This window comes from Sceloporus undulatus, chromosome 9 (assembly GCF_019175285.1).
Source record: "Sceloporus undulatus isolate JIND9_A2432 ecotype Alabama chromosome 9, SceUnd_v1.1, whole genome shotgun sequence".
Lineage (NCBI taxonomy): Eukaryota > Metazoa > Chordata > Lepidosauria > Squamata > Phrynosomatidae > Sceloporus > Sceloporus undulatus.
The window spans coordinates 27775140-27793937 of NC_056530.1; the positions used below are offsets into that span (position 1 = coordinate 27775140).

The window sequence follows — 18798 nt, forward strand, 5'->3', positions numbered from 1 at the left end:
GCTCTTGGAACAGAAAAAAGAGAAACGAAAAAAGCACGGAGCAATTTGGTCTTTCAATGAAGTCTAATGCTAAGCACTGACCCCATAATCCAGACCTCTGAGAGGAATGCAGGGGATGGGATTTGGCTAGACTTTGTCGGCCTTTGAAAGCAAAATCCTTGCGTTGCAATATAGGTCTTGGTTGCAAAAAGTATTGAAGCAACCTCTACAAATGCATGCAAAGGTGGTAACTTTAGATTTAAATTCTTCGTCTTATAAAATCAGAGATTGACGTGGAAACAAACACAAATGGCTAAATCTATACATAAACCACAGCATTATTGCAGAAATGACCCATTCCCCCAATGCCTAGGTGCAATCCAAGGAAGGTCTGGATGGAAGAATCACCTGAAGAACTAAGTTGTCATCCATCTCTGCTCATCAGTGGGGGATATGTGGTCATCCAGATGTTGCCGGACTCCAGTTCCCATCAGCCCCTACCCATCAGCTCAATTATAGGTTGATGGGAGGTGCAGTCCGACGATATCTGGACCACCAGGCATCTTCCACCTCTGGTCTAAATGGATGGATGGATGCATGTGTAGATGCCAGTTTGGAATATCCTTTCAGATGTCACTAAGAAACAAAGACCCAGGGAAAGATCCAAGCTATATTCTCAGCAGCTAGGGCTGCGTCCGCACTGCTGGAAGTGCGACCGAAATGGGGAAGGGTCTGGAAACCATAAAGCCCTACCAGGAGAGGCTTAGGGAGCTGGGTAGGTTTAGCCGGGAGAAGAGTAGTGATATGATAGCCCTGTTTAAATATTTGAAGGGATGTCATATTCTGCTGGAGGGCCATCTGTCAATGGGGATGCTTTGACGGAGAGTTCCTGCATGGCAGAAGAAGGGGGTTGGATTGGATGGCCATTCTTGAGGATCTCTTCCAATTCTACGATAACAGCTCTCACCGGTGGTTATTAATGGTTGGTTTTAATGAGTGATCATTTAATTGTATTTCATTATTACGTCGTGGGGTGGGGTGGGGATTGTTAAATGAGGACCATCCGCTCCACGGGGCACAATTCTTCCCTTGCCAGACCATGTGCAGCTTTCCCGTCCCTATAATTCCCTGCTATAGGAAGAGACAAGGCCCTACATCTCCGCGCAAGAGGAAGCCCTCTGAGGTTCCAGAAAAACAACACATCTCTCGCCTTCGCAAGAGGAAATGGCACGCAGGCCGAACCGGTTTCGGTGACTGAGAGAGAGAGAGAGAGGAGCGGCGTCACTTCCGCCTCGCCTCGGGTCAAGGAGGTCATGCGTGCTTTGCTCGCGGCCGAAAAGCAAAGGGGGGTGTAGAAAGAGCGCAGATCTGAATTTCACAAACTGGGCATGCTGGGTCTTGCGCGCCTACCGCCGCCGCCGCCTTCACCGTGCGAAACCCAGCGAAGAGGAAATTGGGTTGACAAGGCCCAGGATGTGCTCCGAGTCACATTTGGCTCAAAGTATATGGAGCAGGAGTGCGCTCCCACATCAGGAAAATTGCACTGTTTCTCCATCCTGGGGATTATGGGAGCCGTCGTCCAAACCAAGATGTTGAAAGAGGATGAGCTATTGAGACTTTCTGGGGCTAATCCTGGCTTAAAATCAAGCTCAGCCTTGTCTGCATGGGCCAAATAAACTGATCTTCGCCCTCCGTCTGCGGCGATCCTTGAATCTGGCGCATACAGTCCAGATTATATTTGGGTTATTCCATACTAAACCTGGGATATAACACTGCTGACTTCCAGCGTGGCATAGCGATTTGAGTATATGACTCTGGAGACATGGGTTCGAATCCCAGCCCGGCCATGAAAGGGAAGCCTTGGCCAAGTCACACTCTCTTGGCCTTAAGGGAAGGCAATGGCAATGCTCCTCTGGACAAATCTTGCCAAGAAACCCCATCCATGATAGTCTCCTTAGGGTCACAATAAGTCGGGAATGACTTGAAGGCACACAACAACAACAACAACAATAACATAAAAATGCTAACACAGATCAAGATAAATCCTCACTTGCTCCGGATCTTCCGGAAAGATCCTGCCATGACAGTTGCGCCAGTGTCAGAATGGAGAGCCATGCAGTCCGACACCAAGTCATGGCTCAGCGCTATGCCATTCTGAGATTTATAGTTTTGTAAGACACTTATGCGCTTATACACTTTGTGCCGGCCTATACGCAGAGTTAGGGCGCAGCCTCCACACGCTGGACGCCCAAACCTCGTCCCCAGGGTGCCAGTTTGGCACTCGCCGATCCCCACAGCGTGCGCCATCGTGACGCCCCTCCGGTGCTGCATCCACATGATGCGGCACTGAAGGGGCATCATAAAACCACGCCACCGTGGCTATGGCACCCCTTGGAGGGCGCAAAAAGGAGCTGCTTCTTGCGGCTCCTTTTTGCGCTCGCCAAAGACTGGATTGAGGCAGTGGCATGACGTTGCCGCAGCCCCGATCTGGCCAGTAAACTTTGGGTCAGTCTGTATAGCCCCATAGCTACCTCAATCAGAATAGTGTTGCGCAACAACAAACTACAAAGTCCAGGATTCCATAGGAGGGACCCATGGCGGTTAAAGCAATGTCCAACTACATTAATTCTGCAGTATGACCCTTCACTGCCCACTTTTCCTAGTTTCGTTTTGGCTTCCTTACTCCTTATGAGTCCGTCGTAGACTTATGTCTATGAAAGCGCATGCTGCCAACTTCTTTCTTTCAGTTTGTTGGCCGTTGTTATCGCATCCGGCACGCTCTGTTTTCTTTTGCGTCGTTGCGCTGTTTTATCTCAAGACCCCCTTATCGCTATCAAGATAATGTTTTACCCTCCAGATTGTTGTCAGATATTGACGGGCCATTTTTACCTAAGCCTGGGCTCTTTCTTTGCAAGCGCAATGCATTAATGCCCTCTCCGCTTGCGGCTTCAGCTTCCAAGCCTTGAAGGGAAGGACGCAATGCAACGAGAAAGATTTTTGCAACGATGCAACAAGGAACTTTATCGACAATGCAACAAGAAAGATTTGGAACAATGCAACAAAACTTTTCTTTTGCCCCCCAAATGCCCAGGAGGGGTACTTCCGCTACGTTTCGGATCAGTTTGGGCACTCAAGAAAACTGTTATTAAACAGGAAGGGGACAGGAAGTGACTCTGTCTCACTTCCTATTGTTTAAAAACATGCCTCTCTTGGAGCTAAAATGGCACAGAAAGCCTCCCCGCAAAAACATACTAAGAATGCCCTATGCCTCTTAAAGGGATTTTGCAGGCATTTGGGGACAGTATTTTGTTTAAATTGCAGACATGGGAGCAATGGGAGATGCAACCTTCGGGGATGGATATGTTTTACGCTTCGGTGCACCTGGCGCACAGACCGAAATGCATCAGGACTTTTGTGACGGATACAACATCCAACCTCTTTTTCTCCGATTTGCACAAAAAGAAACAGGAGCGAGGAAATGTTGGCCTTACAAATAAACCGGTTTGCGATCCGAATCGATGGATCGAATCGACGGAGTTCACACTACGTTTGCCCTGATAGCGTTGCCCCCCCCCCCCCCCGCTAAAATAACCCACTTGTGGCTCACATTTGGGAATGAATTGGTTCAAAATGGACCCGCTCCCGCCGGCGGAAGGGCAAAGTTAAATCGATTCCGATCTGCATCTGGTTCACACACTTGCGCTGAATCGGTTTATCCAAAAAGATGCGGGGGGGGGGGGAAATCAGCGCCAAAAGACACGGGTTAAATGGGTCTAGCGCATGGCCCCCCTTTCCGAACCGCTTCGGCGATTCGGTTCAAGTGCGAACCGGGGTCATTTAAACCAGTTCAAACCGATCCTGTTTAAAAGGCACCGTTGTAATATTGGAATGAAATTTTTGGACCAACTCACCGTTGTTGGATTTGAGGTCACGGTGGATGACGGGCACGATGGCCCCGCAGTGGAGGTACTGCATCCCATGCGCCACTTGCACGGCCCAGTTGATCAAAATGTGCGGCGGGATCCTGCGGCCAGCCAGCATCCGGTTCAAGGGCCCTCCGGCCGCGTACTCCATCACTAGGCAGAGGTTGGGCTCCCGGAGGCAGACGGCCTTCAGGGCGATGATGTTGGGGTGCCGCAACATGGCGAAGAGCCGCGCCTCTTGCCGGACCCGCTCAGCCGTGGTGCCGATGTCCTCGTCTGGGTCTTGGCGAGCCGCTTTGACCGCCACCAGCTCCCCTCGCCACGTGCCCCGGTACACTTTGCCGAACCCCCCAACCCCGATCACTTGTACCATAACTGTGGGAGAAGGACGCCAGGAAAGTTGAGGTTCATCTGTCACCTTGTTGCGATTTGATCCCTTGCACCCATGAGAAGATTATAGGAAAAAATGCATATACAGTGGATTTTGGTATGCACTGGCGTTCCCATTATATATTATAGCTAGTATAATTATATTATTATATAGTATATATTATAGCATAGTATAGCTAGCCTTTTGGCTGAAGGCAGGGTATGAATGCTATAAATAAAAGGTGTCCTTATTAAAATGGCAAAACCAAGGTTTGCTTTTTGGAATATATATATATATTGGGTCGCTGTAAATCTGGAAGACTTGACGGCGCACAGCATGTACAAAACCGGATTATTGAGTTTTTTCCTCCTCTCTCTCTCTCTCTCTCTCTCTGTGTCTCACCTCCAGACATCGCTGCCCTGGAAAAAGTGGAGCTCTTGATGACTTCGGGCGCCCTCGGCGTAGGTGCCGGCCGCGCTCATTTTGGTGGTCTTGTGCCACTCTCGCGCCAGTCCGAAATCCGTGATCTTCAGCGTCTTCCCACTGACGTCTCCATCATCCACGTATTCAGCCAGAAGGACTGCAGAGAGAAAGACGAGAAAACAGATGTTAATACAACTGAAACCCAGTGATGGCTGCCACATAAGTGTAGTTTTTCGACTCTACGCCATATATTTATTTTATCTAATTGGTTGTATGTGATTTACAAGCGCTATACAGTGCGCCTGAGCCATACGTGGGCGCACTATCGTGGCTTTCGGTTTTCGCTGAAGCCTGCGGCAATACAATGAATGGTGCATGCGCAATGCCATGCCCAAGCCCCATTAAATTCAATTGGGCTTGAGCATACACATTTTTTGCCTTATGCAGGGGGAGTCCAGAAGGATCCCCCGCCTAAGTAGGGTCCAATCAGAGCAGCAGTACTAGCGTTCTGGTTGCCGCTACGAAATTATGCGCATGCTCCATTGTCCTTTTAATTTCCGCAGTCCTCGCTTTTAAAGGATTGGATAGATCCGCCGCGCGCATATTTTGTCGTCGTTCCAAAGTGTCCCAAATGGTTGTGCGTCGCGATTCAGTATGGCAATCCTAAAGCAACCTAACCTGGGTTTTTCCTGGCCAGGTTTGTTCAGAGGAGGTTTGGCATCCTCCAGGCTGAGAGAGTGTGACTTACCAAGTCACCCCATGGGTTCATAGCAGAACAGGATCCGAACCTTGGTCCACAGCATCCGGCGTCAGACCACTACACTACACTGCCTTTAATCCCGAAACAGACCTCATATTATTTCTTTTTATTACACACCGCTTTGTTTTGCGGCTACTAATTTAGCAAATTGTGCAAACTGTGATACCTTTGGCCAAGCCAATAAAGATGGGAATCCGCACAGAGAATAGCCCTTGCTGTTGAGGTAAGTCTTGGTTCGAACGTCAGCGCGGTGCAGGGAAATGCCTGAAAGCATTCCCATGGCAGGCGGAGGAGGGAAAAATTGCACACCGTCGTCGTTGCGACACTCCCTTACCTGGAAGTCAGACCTGAATGCCGTAAACTTTGCCCAACCTCATTCGAACAACAGACGCCTTGGGGCTTCCTCGCATCCTGTTTGGAGCATGGGAAGATGCTTCATTCTCCCCGTTCCATGGCGGTTCCCATACTTTGGCCCTCCGCATGTTTGGACTTTGTCTCCCAGCATCCCTGACTGTTGGCTGGGGATGCTGAAAGCTGGCGTCCAACGCACCTGGAGGACGAAATTTAGGAATCGCTTACTAATGCATTTGCAAAACCTATCCAAGGGTGGCTTGGTTTTGGCCGGGCAGCAAAGTACAACAAAATCCCAAATCCACAAAACAGGGATACCTTTAGTTTTTTGTGGGTTTTTCGGAATATGTGGCCATGTTCTATTCCTGACATTTTGCCAGGTATCATATCACCCCTTAACCTTCTCTTCTCCAGGCTAAACATCCCCAGCTCCACAGTCGTTTCTTCATGGGCTTCATGGTTTCCAGACCCTTCACCATTTTAGTCTCCTTCCTTTGGACACCTGGCTCCAGTTTCTCCGCTCCTTTTTGAATTAGGGGCCCAAAACTGGACTCAGTATTATTCCAGGTGAGGCCTGACCAAAGCCGATAGTGACCCTATTACTTTCCTATACTTTTTGATGCAGTTAAAATCGCATTGGCCTTGTTAGCTGCAGCATCGCACTGTTGGCTCATGTTCAACTTGTGGTCCACCATGACTCCTAGATCCCTTTCACACTATAAGTCTCCTTAAGCCAAGTGTCCCCCATCTATATCTATGCATTTCGTTTTGTTAGCCCTAAGTGCAGTGCCTTACATTCCTCCGTGTTGAATTTCATTTTGTTAGCTTTGGCCCGCTTTCTAGTTCTTCGGTCATTTTGGTTGAATCCCATCCTCTGGAGTATTAGTTACTCCTCCTAGTTTGGTTTCATCTGCAAATTGTAAGTATGTGCCTAATAGTAGCCACCACCAAATAAATCAGGTCTGGGTCACAAGCAAATAGTATTTCCCCATTACGCTGCAAAAAGGAGAGATTCCCCATTTGGCTTGAACAACTTCTGCCATTATTTGGAAGAGAGCCCAGGGCGGTTTTTTAAAGATGGGAAATGGAGCCTTGGTTCGTGGGAAGAGAGTTTGGCTTGGGACCGAATGCCGGTTGCACTTTAATGTTGTCTTGGAACCGCCTTGGGATGGAAAGCGGTTGTGGTCTGGTTCGCCTTTGGCCTTTGTGGTTTTCTTTTCCAGCCAGGCGCTCTCCAAATGGTTGTTTCTTTTTTGCAACGAGGAGCCGGCGCATATCTTTTCCAACCCACTCAGGCCTTTTTTAAAACCCTTGGAAAGCCTGGCAGGCCAACAAAAAGAAAAGATGGACGTCTTTCAAAAGCCTGACCATGCTGGATGTGGATTTCATATTGCCGAAAGGGACCTTTTAGAGGTCATCCAATCCAGACCCCTGTCGTAGGACTACTACAACTCTAAGCACAACAACCAGAACAAACTGGTTGTGTCACGAAAGACGGAAGACTCTTAGTGCCATAGGTATGTATGACTCTTTATGCGCTGCCTCTCCATACACCTTGGAAAAAGTTGTGGGATCTAGGATATGGTGTTGTTAGTGGTGTCAAACCAGATTGCCGGATGACCCAAATGCACACAGACACACGTCCCACAACAAGGCCCCGATCCCGGTTTCTCAAGGGTCATGCGAGGAACGCTGAAGGCACCATTCTTCTTCCTGGGCATCTCCAGAGCTTGGCAACCTCGGCAGCCCTGACGCTGTGAAAGGGCCCGTAGCCCCCCGCGCCGCTCCGTACCCGTGACCCGGCGACTCAAGCTTTCCCTGCGCCACTGAGCGCCATTGTCTGGAGGGTTGGAGGAGAATCGGCCCATTGTGCCGACCGAGGGCGTCTGGGGACGGGGACCCAGCGGCAAAGGGTCTTCCCCGGCAGAAAAAGCTCATGGTTGGCGGCACCGCTCAACCCTTGCTTTGCACAAATTGGCGGCTTAAGCTCCTTGATGTTCATGGGCAGGGAGAAAAAAGGCCATTGAGGCACCTTCTCAGCCCCATGCTTTGCAAAACCATGGCTCAGGATCATGGGCACACAAAACCCATGGAGGCACCTTCTGAACCACATGCTTTGCCCCATTGCGGCTCAGGGTCCTGGACCTGTTCCCTTCCCCGCAGCCGGCGTTGGGAGGAGGAGGAGCCAGAGCGGCCTGGAGCAGGAAGCGGCCAGAGGGGAAAACAAAGGTCCTAGGGCTCCTCCACTGCCGCTGCCACCGTGCGGTTCATTGTTTTGGAGCCTCGGCCAGAAAGAAAACACTCCAGACAAGGGAAACCCCCTTTAGAATAACATCCACCCTCCTCCCTCTATAATCCCACAGCGTTCGCAAAGATGCAAGGAGCACTTCTTGGCATGGCTGGCACTGCCATCTGACAGAATGGGCAAAGACGAGTGCTCTGGGCATGCCGTGAGGCGCTCCTCTCCTAAACAAATAGCTATGGAGCCCCATGCCTCAGGCGTCGGTCCCACACGAAAAATCCAGACAGAAACCTGGCGCGTTTCCAAAACATACAAAGCAACACTATGGTCCTTGGATGGCAAAAAAGGGACAGCAAAGAAGGGTGCCTCTGAGCATGCTGTGAGTGCATTTTCTCACCAACACCACAACACAAACCATGGCTTCCGGTCACCTTGGGTCACCGGAAGCACCAGGAACACTTATCTTTAGGCGAAGCGACTAACCGAGTCGGGCGTGAAGCTTATGGGATGAGAAAGAGGAAGCAAGAGGGAGAGAAGGCAGGGGAGGGAGGAAACCGCAGCCACCGTTCTTCCATTCAAAGCTCTGTTTTCCCTAGATAAGCCCCATTTCCTTTGCTTGGTCGCTGGGCAGAAAACAGAAGGGGAAATAGGGGGTTTGTGGGCCTTTCAGACTATGCGCCCATGTTCTGGAGGGTTTGTTCCTGACGTTTCGGTGCACTCTGTGGCTTTGGCATCTTGAGAGAACGCTGGCTTGGAAGAGGTTGGGTAACATATTAATACTACGTGACCCTGGTAGGGGAAGGTGATTTCCATGTTTGCTGTGTACCCCACAATCTTCCATTAAATTATTATATTATTCTTATTATTATTTATTATTATTATATAATATCCCGTGCTTCTCCCAAGTTGATTCAAAACGGATTGACATGAATTGATTCAAAAACTAATGAATGAAACCCACTGCTGAAAATCAGACAAAGATTTTGCACTTTCTTTTTTTTAGAGCTGGACAAAGCACGCTCATCAATGGGGAGGACTAGTAGCGTCCGGCATCGTTTTTCGGAGAAGATTTATATATATAACCTGTTATATCATGGCGAAAATGGGATGGGGATATATCAGGTTTGATGATAGTGGTTTTTGTTGCATATCTCCGCTCTTGCAAAACCTGGTTGATCAGAAGAACAGGTTAAATGGAACGTGAGACTGGCGTCTGTCTGTGTTCGCATGTTTCATGGGAAATCAATAGGTTCAAGACGGCTTCTAACTTCTAAACAGGACCATCTACAGTTTCCCCCCCCCCCCATAAAATTATATTTTTATATTTTATTTTATCATTCTATATAATAAATACTATTTTTATTATATTCTAGAAAGACGGGCTGAGGTTTCAAATATATTTTCTCTTTTATGGATATGGATCACAAAAAGACAATGCACTCTGCACATGCTCAGAGGTAGGTACCTTGCTTATTTCTTATGATACTGTCTATATGCCAAAAAATTCCCATCACCACACACACACACACCAAAACTTATTAAAAATATTAGAACGATCCGATAGATCGATATCTTATATATATATATATCTCATCCATCCATCCCATCCACTCCATCAATCCATCCATCCATCCATGATTTTTGGAGACGAGACCAATTCTAAGCACAAAATTCATTTAGTTTCATTATATCTACCTATACTATATTATATATTCATTCCACAGTCTGATAAAACCCATATCCCAAACACTTCTGGTTCCCGCTTTCGGTCTCGGATCGAGATGTAGTTGGGACATTTAAACCTCTCCAACCGCTTTTGGGTTTCATTCCCATAAGCCCCAGCCAGCATTGCCAATGGTCAGGGATTGTGGATGTTGCAATCGAAACTTGCTGACGGCCAAAAAAGCGCATTTGTGGAAGGAAACGGAGTTGAGAATGCGCACGTGACGCTCGAGGCAGGATTGGGAAACTACCAACAACAATTGCTCTTTGAAAGAACAAGAGAAAGAACAAGCACGGAGGCAATTTGGTCTTACTGGAAGGTCTAATGCCTAAGCACTGACCCCATAATCCAGGACCTCTGCGGAGGAAATGCAGGGGATGGGGATTGGGCTAGACTTTGTCGCTTTGAAAGCAAAATCCTTGCTTGCAATATAGGTCTTGGTTGCAAAAAAAAAAAAGTATTGAAGCAACCTCTATCCCAAATGCATGCAAAGGTGGTAACTTTAGATTTAATTCTTTCGTCTTATAAAATCAGCGATTGACGTGGGGAAACAAAAAAAATGGCTAAATCTATACATAAACCACAGCTTATTGCAGGAAATGGACCATTCCCCCATGCCTCTGTGCAATCCAAGGAAGGTCTGGATGGTAGCATCACCTGAAGAAACTAAGTTGTCATCATCTCTGTCATCAGTGGGGATATGTGGTCATCCATATGTTGCCGGACTCCGTTCCATCAGCCCCTACCATCAGCTCAATTATAGGTTGATGGGAGGTGCAGTCCCGACGATATCTGGACCACAGGCAATCTTCCACATCTGTCTAAATGGATGGATGGATGCATGTGTAGATGCCAGTTTGGAATATCCTTTCAGCTGTCACTAAGAAACAAAGACCCCCGGGGAAAGCTCCAAGCTATATTCTCAGCAGCTAGGGCTGCTGTCCGCACTGCTGGAAGTGCGACCGAAATGGGGAAGGGTTGGCAACCATTAAAGCCCCTACCAGGAGAGTTAGGGACTGGGTAGGTTAGCCGGGAGCAAGAGTAGTGATATGAGATCGCCCTGTTTAAATATTTGAAGGGATAGTCATATTATGCTGAGGGCCATCTGTCAATGGGGATGCTTTGACGGAGAGTTCCTGCATGGCCGAAGAAGTGGGTTGGATGGATGGCCATCTTGAGGGCTCTCTTCCCATTCTACGATAACAGTCTCACCTGGTTATTAATGCGTCTGGTTTTAATGAGTGATCATTTATTGATTTCATTATTACGTCGTGGGGTGGGGTGGGGCTTGTTAAATGAGGACCATCCGCTCCACGGGCACAATTCTTCCCTTGCCAGACCATGTGCCGCCTTCCCTTCCCTATAATCCCTGCTTAAGAAGAGACAAGGCCCTACATCTCCGCGCACAGAGGAAGCCCTCTGAGGTTCCGAAAAAAACAACACATCCTCGCCTCGCAAGAGGAAATGGCACGCAGGCCGAACCGGTTCGGGACTGAGAGGAGAGGAGAGGAGGAGCGGCGTCACTTACGCCTCGCCTCGGGTCAAGGAGGTCAGCGTGCTTGCTCGCGGCCGACAAAGCAACGGGGGGTGTAGAAAGCGCGCAGATCTGAAATTTCACAAACTGGGCATGCTTTGTCTGCGCGCCTACCGCCGCCGCCGCTTCCACCCGTGCGAAACCCAGCCGAAGAGGAGGAAATTGTGGTTGACAGGCCGGATGTGCTCCGCGTCACATTTGGCCTCAAATTATATGGCGCAGGAGTGGCTCCACATCAGGATAAATTGCACTGTTCTCCATCCTGGGGATTATGGGAGCCGTCGTCCAAACCAAGATGTTGAAAGAGGCTGAGCTATTGAGACTTTCTGGGGCTAATCCTGGCTTAAAATCAAGCTCAGCCTGTCTGCATGCCAATAAACTGATCTTCGCCCCTCGTCTGCGGCGATCTTGAATCTGGCGATACAGTCCAGATTATATTTGGGGTTATCCATACTAACACCTGGGATAATTAAACACTGCTGACTTCCAGCGTGGTAGGGGACCCGCCTGCCCCCACCTCGAAAATGTCCTTCCTTTTGTCCAACCCGGGGGATGCCTGCACTGTAATGCGATGCTTAAAATCTGCAAAAGGGAAGGAGAGAGAGAGATAAGTAATGGCCGGCCTTAAAGAAACAGAGAATCAAAAGGAGACAGAGACGGCGGTAACGGTGACTTGCGCAGCACCCTCGCTGTGCATGCTGCTTTGCAGAAATGCTGTTGTGGTTGTGGTTGTTGTTGTGTGCGTTCAGGTCACTTCTGACTTATGGTGACCCTAAGGCAAACCTATTGCTGGGTGCCTCCTCCTGATCTCATTTAGCCATTGCGCCTGTGTCAGAAGGCACACACCTAGAGCGCATTGAAATAGCCACCTCATGCTGCAATGGAGAGCTCTGGACCTTCCAGGAAGATCTGGAGCAAAAGGTACCTTTAAAATATAGTAAAGTAGTTGAGGACAGGGAGTCCTGGAGATGTCTCACCTACAGGTTTGCTATGGGTTGAGATCAACCTGAGAGCGTATAACAACAACAAAAAGTGCTTTTGATATTGAACTGGTTGGACACCATCCAGTCTGTTGGCACCAGAACCAGGGTTTGGACTCCTTGCCAAGATGATGCGGAGAAGGATGTTTTATTTGGCTGGTGCAAACTCCAGTAGTAGTCTCTCTTATTTTCTCTACCTTGGAAGGCTGCTGTTATAAGGATGGATTGGGCAGGAAAGGGAAAACCACATGCACCACCTGGATCCGATGAGGATCATAGGAAGGATATAAATCTAGATTTCCCACAATGCCCCCTTGCAAAATGGTGGTTCCGCTGGCGCTGCCAAGTCAGCGCATGAGACCAAGGAGTCCCAAAGTGTGAGAGGGCATCTAGAAGGACCCCAGGCCCCCCGTTGTGTCCAAAGGATACCGTACCAAGGGGCATGCTGATCCGCTCGCTGTCCCGGCCCTTGAGCTTGTTCCTCTTGAAGGTGCCCTTGCGCTTCTTGACGTGGGGCCGCTCTCGGTTCATCTGCAGGATGAGGAGGCTCAGCTCCCGCTCGAAGACCTCCAGCTCCCACTGGGCCAGTTCGTGTTCCCGCTGGCGGAGGAACTCCTCCTGGGATTTCTACTTCAGGGCTGCCTGCTTCAGCTCTTCCTCGCGGCTCAGCAGTTCCTGGGGAGAAGGCGTAAAGGAGATACGGGACCCGAACCAGATCGGAAGGGCTCCGATCCCGACTTTTTGTCCCCCAAACCCTTTCTTGGTGCCTCCTCTGTGGAATCATAGAACTGGAAGGGACCACAAGGGCCATCCAGTGCAACCCCTGCCATGCAGGAACTCTAAATCAAAGCATCCCCGACAGATGGCCATCCAGCCTCTGTTTAAAAACCTCCAAAGAAGGAGACTGTGGACAGCCAAATGGACCACAGCAACGTCTCCTTGCATTCCTACCTTTTCCTTGGCTCTCAGTTCATCGAACATGTTCTGGATCTCGACTTTCCAGTCGTCTTGCATGGAGTGGAAGGATTCCTGGGGCATGTCATGCAGAACCTGAGTCTCTAGCACTGTCAGCTGGGACAAGATGGTTGCAAAACTGGGACGGCGGTGGGGATCTTGTTCCCAGCACTCTGTTAGGGAGAATAAAGGGGAGGGAAGCAAAAGGAACAGAGAGGTCAAACCTATGCAAGCAAGGGAGCCCTGGTGGTGCAAGGGAGCCCTGGTGGTGCAAGGGAGCCCTGGTGGCGCAGTGGTTAAATGCCTGTACAGTGCTACCTCGGGTTACGAAATTAATTCGTTCCGCCGTTCCATTCGTAACCCGATACATTTCGCAACCCGAAAAGGCTTTCCGTTAGCGCTGGAAAGCCGCTAGCCGCGCTTTGCGTTTGAATTTCACGCCGAAATAAATTTCGTAACCCGAAAAAAACATCGTAACCCGGAACAGTTTTTTCCAATCTAACTTTTTCGTACCCCGGAAATTTCGTAACGCGATCATTTCGTATCCCGGGGCACCACTGTACTGCAGCCATTCACTCAAAACCACAAGGTTGTGAGTTCAAAACCAGCAAAAGGGCCCACGCTCGACTCAGGCTTGCATCCTTCCGAGGAGGGAGCTAAAATGAGTACCCAGACTGTTGGGGGCAAATTAGCTTCCTTGCTGTTCACCGCTACGATCTTTGGAATAGCGGTATATAAATAAAACAAATTATTAATTATTTTTAAAGCATTAAAGCAATGTAGGGTGAGATGGACCAATAGATCTGGCGCCAAAAGAAACAGCCTCTTATACTCCGATAGCAAGGTTTTGCAAAGATGCATAAAATCCTACTTGTTCGACTGCTATCGCTTACCTGCCATGAGGCGTGCAAAAGGATCTGGACAGGTAGATGGAATAGGAAGCGTCAGCTTGTTCACGGCGACCCCATAGGCGACAGCAAGGCCGTCGATGCCCCGATATGGGACTTCTCCGGTGAGGAGTTCCCAAAGGAGTACCCCATAACTGTTGGGAGAAGGACGCCAGGAAAGTTGAGGTTCATCTGCAGGATTTGATCCCTTGCACCCATGAGAAGATATATATAGGAAAAATGCATATACAGTGGATCTTTGATATGCACTGGCGTTCCCATTATATATTATAGCATAGTAAATATTATATATATATATATAGTATATATTATAGCATAGTATAGCATAGCCTTTTGGCTGAAGAGCAGGGTATGAATGCTATAAATAAAAGGTGTCCCTTATATAAAATGGCAAAACCAAGGTTTGCTTTTTGGAAATATATATATATATATATGGGTCGCTGTAAATCTGGAACGACTTGACGGCGCACAGCAATGTACAAAACCAGGATTTATTGAGTTTTCCCTCCCTCTCTCTCTCTCTCTCTCTCTCTCTCTCTGTGTCTCACCTCCAGACATCGCTGCCCCTGGAAAAAGTGGAGCTCTTGATGACTTCGGGCGCCATCCAGGCGTAGGTGCCGGCCGCGCTCATTTTGGTGGTCTTGTGCCACTCTCGCGCCAGTCCGAAATCCGTGATCTTCAGCGTCTTCCCACTGACGTCTCCATCATCCACGTATTCAGCCAGAAGGACTGCAGAGAGAAAGAGCGAGAAAACAGATGTATAATACAACTGAAACCCAGTGATGGCTGCCGCATAAGTGTAGTTTTATCGACTATACGCCATATATTTATTTTATCTAATTGGTTGTATGTGAATTTACAGCGCTATACAGTGCGCCTGAGCCATACGTGGGCGCACTATACGTGGCTTTCGGTTTACGCTGAAGCCGTGCGGCAATACAATGAATGGTGCATGCGCAATGCCATGCCCAAGCCCCATTAAATTCAATGGGGCTTGAGCATACACATTTTTTGCCTTATGCAGGGGGAGTCCAGAAGGATCCCCCGCCTAAAGTAAGGGTCCAATCAGAGCAGCAGTACTATGCGTTCTGGTTGCCGCTACGAAGTTATGCGCATGCTCCATTGTCCATTTTTAATTTCCGCAGTCCTCGCTTTGAAAGGATTGTCGATAGATCCGCGGCGCGCATATTTTGTCGTCGTTGCCAAAGTGTCCCAAAGTGGTTGTCGCGTCGCGAATTCAAGTATGGCAATCCTAAAGCAACCCTAACCTGGGTTTTTCCTGGCCAGGTTTGTTCAGAGGAGGTTTGCCATCCTCCGAGGCTGAGAGAGTGTGACTTACCAAAGGTCACCCAATGGGTTTCCATAGCAGAACAGGATCCGAACCTTGGTCCACAGCATCCGGCGCTCAGACCACTACACTACACTGCCTTTAATCCCGAAACAGACCTCATATTATTTCCTTTTTATTACACACCGCTTTGTTTTGCGGCTACTAATTTAGCAAATTGTGCAAACTGTGATACCTTTTGGCCAAGCGCAATAAAGATGGGAATCCGCACAGAGAATAGCCCTTGCTGTTGAGGTCAGTCTTGGGTTCGAACGTCAGCGCGGTGCAGGGAAATACCTGAAAGCATTCCCATGGCAGGCGGAGGAGGGAAAAATTGCACACCGTCGTCGTTGCGACACTCCCTTACCTGGAAGTCAGACCTGAATGCCGTAAACTTTGCCCAACCCTCATTCGAACACCAGACAGCCTTGGGGCTTCCATCGCATCCTGTTTGGAGCATGGGAAGATGCTTCATTCTCCCCGTTCCATGGCGGTTCCCATACTTTGGCCCTCCGCATGTTTCGGACTTTGTCTCCCAGCATCCCTGACTGTTGGCTGGGGATGCTGAAAGCTGGCGTCCAACGCACCTGGAGGACCGAAATTTAGGAATCGCTGCACTAATGCATTTGCAAAACCTATCCAAGGGTGGCTGGGTTTTGGCCGGGCAGCAAAGTACAACAACATCCCAAATCCACAAAACAGGGATACCTTTAGTTTTTTGTGGGTTTTTCGGACTATGTGGCCATGTTCTATTCCTGACATTTTGCCAGGTATCATATCACCCCTTAACCTTCTCTTCTCCAGGCTAAACATCCCCAGCTCCCTAAGTCGTTCTTCATAGGGCTTCATGGTTTCCAGACCCTTCACCATTTTAGTCTCCTTCCTTTGGACACATGGCTCCAGTTTCTCCGCATCCTTTTTGAATTATGGGGCCCAAAACTGGACTCAGTATTATTCCAGGTGAGGCCTGACCAAAGCAGAATAGAGTGACCCTATTACTTTCCTATACTTCTATTGATGCAGTTAAAATCGCATTGGCCTTGTTAGCTGCAGCATCGCACTGTTGGCTCATGTTCAACTTGTGGTCCACCATGACTCCTAGATCCCTTTCACACATATAAGTCTCCTTAAGCCAAGTGTCCCCCATGCTATATCTATGCATTTCGTTTTGTAGCCCTAAGTGCAGTGCCTTACATTCCTCCGTGTTGAATTTCATTTTGTTAGCTTTGGCCCAGCTTTCTAGTCTATTCAGGTCATTTTGGATTTGAATCCCATCCTCTGGAGTATTAGTTACTCCTCCTAGTTTGGTGTCATCTGCAAATTTGATAAGTATGTGCCTAATAGTAGCCACCACCAAATAAATCAGGTCTGGGTCACAAGCGAAATAGTATTTCCCCATTACGCTGCAAAAAGGAGAGATTCCCCATTTGGCTTGAACAAACTTCTGCCATTATTTGGAAAGAGAAGCCCAGGGCGGTTTTTTAAAGATGGAAATAGGAGCCTTGGTTCGTGGGAAGATTTGGCTTGGGACCGAAATGCCGGTTGCACTTCTAATGTTGTCTTGGAACCGCCTTGGGATGGAAAGCATGTGGTTTCTGGTTCGCCTTTGGCCTTTGTGGTTTTCTTTTCCAGCCAGGAGCCTCTCCAAAGTGGTTGTTTCTTTTTTGCAACGAGGAGCCGGCGCATATCTTTTCCAACCCACTCAGGCATTATTTTAAAACCTTTGGAAAGCCTGGCAGGACCGAAAAAGAAAAGATGGACGTCTTTTCAAAAGACCTGACCATGCTGGATGTGGATTTCATATTGCCGAAAGGGACCTTTTAGAGGTCATCCAATCCAGACCCATGTCATGTAGGACTATACAACTCTAAGCACAACAACCAGAACAAACTGGTTGTGTCACGAAAGACGGAAGCATCTTAGTGCCATAGGTATGTATGACTCTCATATGCGCTGCCTCTCCATACACCTTTGGAAAAGTTGTGGGATCTTAGGATATTGGTGTTGTTAGTGGTGTCAAACCAGATTGCCGGATAGACCCAAATGCACACAGACACACGTCCCACAACCAAGACCCCGATCCCGGTTTCTCAAGGGTCATGGCAGGAACGCGAAGGCGCATTCTTCTTCCTGGGCATCTCCAGAGCTTGGCAACCTGGCAGCCCTGACGCTGTGAAAGGGCTCCGTTAGCCCCGGCCGCCGCTCAGCCCTGTGACCCGTGGGCGACTCAAGCATTTCCCTGCGCCACTGAGCGCCCCATTGTCTGGAGGGTTGGCAGGAGAATCGGCCCATTGTGCCGCCCGAGGCGTCTGGGGACGGGGACCCACGTGGAGAAGGGTCTTCCCCGGCAGAAAAAGCTCATGGTTGGCGGCACCGTCTCAACCCTTGCTTTGCAAAATTGCGGCTTAAGCTCCTTGACTGTTCCATGGGCAGAAAAAGGCCATTGAGGCACCTTCTCAGCCCCCATGCTTTGCAAAACCATGGCTCAGGATCATGGGCACAAAAATCCCATTGGAGGCACCTTCTGAACCACATGCTTTGCCCCATTGCGGCTCAGGGTCCTGGACCTGTTCCCTTCCCCGCAGGACCGGCGTTGGGAGGAAGCCAGAGCGGCCTGGAGCAGGAAGCGGCCAAGGAGGAAACAAAGGTCCTAGGGCTCCTCCACTGCCGCTGCCACTGTCGGGTCATTGTTTTGGAGCCTCGGCCAGAAAGAAAAACACTCCCAGACAAGGGAAACCCCCTTTAGAATAACATCACACCCTCCTCCCTCTATAATCCCACAGCGTTCGCAAAGATGCAAGGAGCCACTTCTTGACATGGCTGGCACTGCCATCTGACAGAATGGGCAAAGAAGAGTGCCTCTGGGCATGCCGTGAGCGCATCCTCTCCTAAACAAATAGCTATGGCAGCCCCATGCGCTCAGGCGTCGGTCCCAACGAAAAATCCAGACAGAAACCTGGTGCGTTTCCAAAACATACAAAGCAACACTATGGTCCTTGGATGGCAAAAAAGGGACAGCAAAGAAGGGTGCCTCTGAGCATGCTGTGAGTGCATTTTCTCACCAACACCACAACACAACCATGGCTTCCGGTCACCTTGGGTCACCGGAAGCACCAGGAACACTTATCATTTAGGCGAAGCGACTAACCGAGTCGGGCGTGAAGCTTATGGGATGAGAAAGAGGAAAGACAAGAGGGAGAGAAAGGCAGGAGGAAGGGAGGAACCGCAGCCACCGTTCTTCCATTCAAGGCTCTGTTTTCCCTAGATAAGCCCCATTTCCTTTGCTTGGTCGCCTGGGCAGAAAACAGAAGGGGGAAATAGGGG

General features: G+C 49.1%; 1 protein-coding gene across 1 annotated transcript in view; it reads right to left on the reverse strand.

Annotated features, from left to right (window-relative positions):
* LOC121915587 (mitogen-activated protein kinase kinase kinase 11-like) overlaps window positions 1–14952 on the reverse strand; it is a gene marked incomplete at its 5' end in the record, with an annotated part of 30524 nt that extends 15572 nt beyond the window's left edge. Inside the window, 5 exon segments of the mRNA XM_042439927.1 lie at window positions 11813–11887; window positions 12720–12960; window positions 13237–13412; window positions 14133–14281; window positions 14696–14952. Coding sequence (XP_042295861.1) covers window positions 11813–11887; window positions 12720–12960; window positions 13237–13412; window positions 14133–14281; window positions 14696–14952 — 898 coding nt within the window.
* Window positions 14953–18798: the final 3846 nt, after the last annotated feature.